General features: G+C 44.4%; 1 protein-coding gene across 1 annotated transcript; it reads left to right on the top strand.

Moving 5' to 3' along the window:
- The first annotated feature begins 522 nt into the window (after positions 1-522).
- LOC115672356 (uncharacterized) lies at positions 523-4537 on the top strand. The gene is made up of 3 exons (XM_030594152.2): positions 523-1898; positions 2848-3390; positions 4018-4537. The coding sequence occupies exons 1-3, from the start codon at positions 1032-1034 to the stop codon at positions 4159-4161; spliced, it is 1554 nt and encodes a 517-aa protein (XP_030450012.1). The 5' UTR covers positions 523-1031; the 3' UTR covers positions 4162-4537.
- Positions 4538-4760: the final 223 nt, after the last annotated feature.

A 4760-nucleotide genomic window follows, 5' to 3' on the forward strand; every position in this document is an offset into this window, starting at 1 on the left:
TTTCAATGTGTGCCAAAAAGATTCTTCTTATTAGCACCTTAGGGTTTGAAAGCTTTCTATATACCTCTCGAGTATTATTCTGATAAATGAATAAAATCTTTCTATCGATTAAAAAAAATGAGCACCTCAGGAATAATTCAATTTTCAGTAAAGTGATGGTACATAATACAAGAACAATCGGGACATTGGAAACTTTGCCAACATGCGCCTCCCGAACGCCTGTTAATAAAATCCCCTGAGAAAGATTTTCTCCCCAATTACCAAACTTTTGACTATTTTCTTGGCCAAGGACTGTGCGGCTGAACTGTGTTTACACTTTGCGGCCAAAGATTGAGACCCCCTTCACACTACACACTTGGACCGTCAAAAGAATTATAACTCTTTTAGACATTGACAGTTGGGAAAAAGAATAACTCCTTTCATGGAATTGCCGACGAAAAAATAGAATCTCAACATAAAGGGAGATTTAAACAATATAGTAAGAAGGAGCATAGATAGAAGCAAGAGATAACTTGACCAAAGATAGGTGATGCAAAGATGTCTTGGGGTGTTTCTCTCCCACATCATATTTGGATGCTTGATTATATACCCATGCCTTTTTTATGGTAAGATGTATATTTTATCCAAGTAAAGCCCCAATATATCAGCACCCCCTATCAACAATCATGCCGCCATATCCTCCTCCCACGATATTTGCCATGTAAGTCTAAAATTCATTAAAGGTTTGCACGTTGAGAAAGAGAGAGAGAGAGAGAGAGAGAGAGAGAGATGCCAATGTCTATACCCAACATCCTGTTTTCTCAAATTCGATCAAACCCAGGTTTTCTTTTCATCTCTTTTTAGGTTTTGATCTTGATCAGAAGATCATAGATAGGTTAAAGGCGCAGGATTTGTCAAATGCTTATCTGTCTACACCGGAAAAATTCTTTTCATGTCCTCATCTTCTCAGAATCTCAATGAGCTGATCAAACTCGATCCCTCCGATCTCTCTCTCTTTCTCTCTCTCTCTGCTTTTATCCTTTGTATTTTGAATGAAAATGTGTTCAACAAGAGAGAGGACGATTCACGACCTACTGAGGCCATGGAAGTCCCTCCTCGTCCACACGGCCAAGGTCGGCGACGCCTTCTCCCTCTTCATGAAGACCACCCTCACTCTCTGCACCTTCGCCTCCCTCTCCCTCGTCCTCTACTTCGCCTTCTCCGCCCAGTCCTACCTCTCCGCGTGTCCCCACTGCGACGGCGCCTTCCGGCCCCCCGCCCTCCGCCGGTTCACCTCCGCCTCTGCCGAGGCCCCGACAAACATAACCCACGTCCTGTTCGGCATCGGCGGCTCCGCCAAGATGTGGGACGAGCGCCGCCGCTACAGCGACCTCTGGTGGCGCCCCAACGTCACCCGTGGCTTCGTCTGGCTCGACCAGGACCCCTCCACCGCCGGCATCGCGTGGCCGGCCGGCTCACCACCGTACCAGGTCTCGGCCAACACGTCAGATTTCAAGTACACGTGCTGGTACGGGTCGCGGTCGGCGATCCGGATCGCACGCATCGTGAAGGAGAGCTTCGAGCTGGGGCTCGAGGGCGTGCGGTGGTTCGTGATGGGCGATGACGACACGGTGTTCTTCCTGGAAAACCTGGTCGACGTCCTTGCCAAGTACGACCACGACCAGATGTATTACATCGGAGCAAACTCGGAGAGCATCGAGCAGGACGTGATCCACTCGTACACGATGGCATACGGTGGTGGTGGGTTCGCCGTGAGCTACCCACTCGCGGCGGAGCTCGCGAGGGCGTTAGACGGGTGCATCGACCGGTATGCAGGGATGTACGGGTCCGACCAGAAGGTCCAGGGCTGTTTGAGCGAGATTGGCGTGCCCGTCACTAAGGAGCTCGGGTTTCACCAGGTAATATAACTTAGGTACCCTCATGTAAATTTTTCGGCACTCCTAAGTCGATTTCATCAATCTAGGTCATATCATTTCATATTTGCTAGTCCATGAGTGTGATTCATCATGTAAAACATAAATTTCATTCTAAATTGAATCGGGCACCATCTGATCGCTCCACTAGAAAATATCATTCTTAGCCTAGAAATCAAGCAAGCGTAATATATTCACAAGCAATTAAGGATAGTACTGGAAAAGGCTACCATAATTTAAATTCAAATAAACCAAATCTACTTCTAATCCTCCAACCATTTTTCTCAAATCATTTCACGTCAAAACTTGTTACTAATCCCTAGATTTTCAGATAACACTTGAACTGTAATTAGATAGGTATAAACTGCATTTTGAATGTATTTTTTAAATTGCTGATTTTAAATTTCACACACATTTTGCTGAGAGTAAACTAGTAAAATAAAATTCAATATTTATTCTAGATATGAATTATCAACTTTTTGGATGGACCACTGGGCTTAGAATACCAGTTGAGAGAAACAACCCAAAGATGTGCTGCTTTGAAATCTGTATCTATATTTAGAAAACATTAAGTAATGGTACTATTATGGTTATGAACTCTCAAAATCAACATTTTCTAATCATAGCAATCAAATTAGTAAACTCGCTTTCTTATCATAAGAACATGAAATTTGTGCTAATGTGTAACCAATAATCTTTCTTTTTACTAAATTTTGTTTTGGCCAGAATAAACCAACAATAATCTGGCAAATGAACAAACAATAATATGAGATTGTAAATTTATAAATATTGCATGGATCTCAAGTAGGGAGAAACTATTTACTTCTAACTTGAAAGACTAACATTGGTTAGAATACATATAATACGTGCACTATTTGATTGGTCGATTACACCATAACTGGTGCATAAAATTATTAATATACTTTTTCCTCAGGTAGACATACGTGGCAATCCGTATGGCTTATTAGCGGCACACCCGTTGGCCCCTCTAGTCTCCCTCCACCACTTGGACTACGTGGACCCCATCTTCCCGGGCCTGGACCAGATCGAATCGTTGAAGAAACTCCGGACCGCGTTTGAGTCGGACCCGGGCCGGACCCTCCAGCACAGCTTCTGCTACGACCTAGCCCGGAATTGGTCCGTGTCCGTGTCCTGGGGCTACACCGTCCAGCTCTACCCATCCCTCCTGACGGCGAAGGAGCTCGAGACGGCGATACAGACGTTCCAGACATGGCGGAGCTGGAGCAACGAGCCCTTCACATTCAACACCCGGCAGGTCGGCCCGAACCCGTGCGAGCAGCCTGTGGTGTATTTCCTGGACCGGGTCCACCGGGTCGGGGACGGCCAGATGCTGACCACGTACGTGAGGCCGTCCGTGGATGAGAACGACTGTGACCTCCCGCAATATGCTCCTGCTTTGGCCGTCCAGAGCTTCAATGTGTCGAGTTCAACGTTCAGACCAAACATGTGGAAAAAGGTACGAACGTCGACTTCTCAATCCCATGCCTTTGTGCTTTCTCTAAGTTGAGTCGAAAAATTTAGTGTGAAGTTTAGAAATTAATAATGTGAACTAACCAAGGAGGCGCCTAATAATCTAAGTTAGATAGATTTTTGTCGGACAATTGGCCTGTGAATATAGGCTAGAATGAATGAAAAGGTCAATGTACTATAACTTTTATTGGTTTTGACCAAGGTTTGTTGACTTTTGAGATGATCACGTCCCGAAAGACGTGGAGACTACCAAGAGACTTTTGCGGACGCACAATACATTGCATGCGATCATTTCAATCTTGATTTGCTCCTACAAAGCATAATTCTTTGCGCGATCCGCGCCGGATGCACAAGAGACCATGCCCTTTCACATTCCATGATTGCCATCCTAGTATTTGTTTATAATGACACGTGATTAAAAGAAATGAAGGATGATGTCACATAGATATAGGGATTGTGTCGAGTAATTGGCTCAATTTAGGATTCGCGATAAATCGTCTTGGAAAATAAATAGGTTGAGATGCAATCCGATGAACCATCCGATCTAATGAACCATTAAATTCCGTAGACCAAAGTCACGATTATACAATCAAACTATTCGCGTCGATCGCAGGCCCCACGGAGACAGTGCTGCGAGGTGATCAACGGCACGGACTCAATGGGCAGGATGGTCGAGGTCAAGATCAGAGGGTGCAACCCCATGGAGAGTGTGACTCCCCCCGACAACATCAAGATTGTTTTCACAGGGCCATCTTAAAGTGGTCAACAACAAAAGAGAAGCTCTCCATTCCTCGGTAGGAAGCTGTTTGTGAATTGCCCCTTGTGCCCTTTCTTCATGCGCTCCATGATCGGTCGGTTCGGGTCGGGTTGGGTCGGACATGGCAACGGGAAATTGGAGAAAAGTGGTAGGCACAGAGAAGACAACAGGTCTGAACTGCTCTTGCAGTAGATATCTACTGTCGTGGTGGGTGACTAATACATGAAGGCACTGAGAAATGATACGGGATCTAAAGGAAAGTTCTGCTCTTTTTTGTTTTGATTATTTTCGACGTTGCTAGGGTTTAGTGCATGTCAACACTGGAACATTACACTCATATTATAAAAGGACGCTATCCCATTTTATATATGAATTTTGTTAATGAGTGTCTCGAGAAACTTGATCCATCCATCTTCCTAGTCCTGATAAAGAGAAGTCATCAAAAGTCATGATTGCGAGATTTGTCAAAATGGGATGACCATGTGAGAAGAAGTGGTGTGGCTAGCTAAAACTCATATATTTCTAAGGGCTTGTTTGTTTAGAATTTAGTTTACGTCAATCGTAATTTTTTTACTTTTCCTTCAAAATTAAAAATATTA

The sequence above is a fragment of the Syzygium oleosum genome, unplaced genomic scaffold (genome assembly GCF_021117445.2).
Source record: "Syzygium oleosum isolate NSW1041296 unplaced genomic scaffold, Sole_v2.1 Sole_v2.12, whole genome shotgun sequence".
NCBI lineage: Eukaryota > Viridiplantae > Streptophyta > Magnoliopsida > Myrtales > Myrtaceae > Syzygium > Syzygium oleosum.

Bases quoted from the DNA above. Each gene is read 5' to 3' on its own strand.
- LOC115672356 (XM_030594152.2), top strand. From the start codon at position 1,032: ATGAAAATGTGTTCAACAAGAGAGAGGACGATTCACGACCTACTGAGG. The intron at 1,899-2,847 runs GTAATATAACTT...CTTTTTCCTCAG, and splicing joins AGGAGCTCGGGTTTCACCAG to GTAGACATACGTGGCAATCC. The intron at 3,391-4,017 runs GTACGAACGTCG...CGTCGATCGCAG, and splicing joins GACCAAACATGTGGAAAAAG to GCCCCACGGAGACAGTGCTG.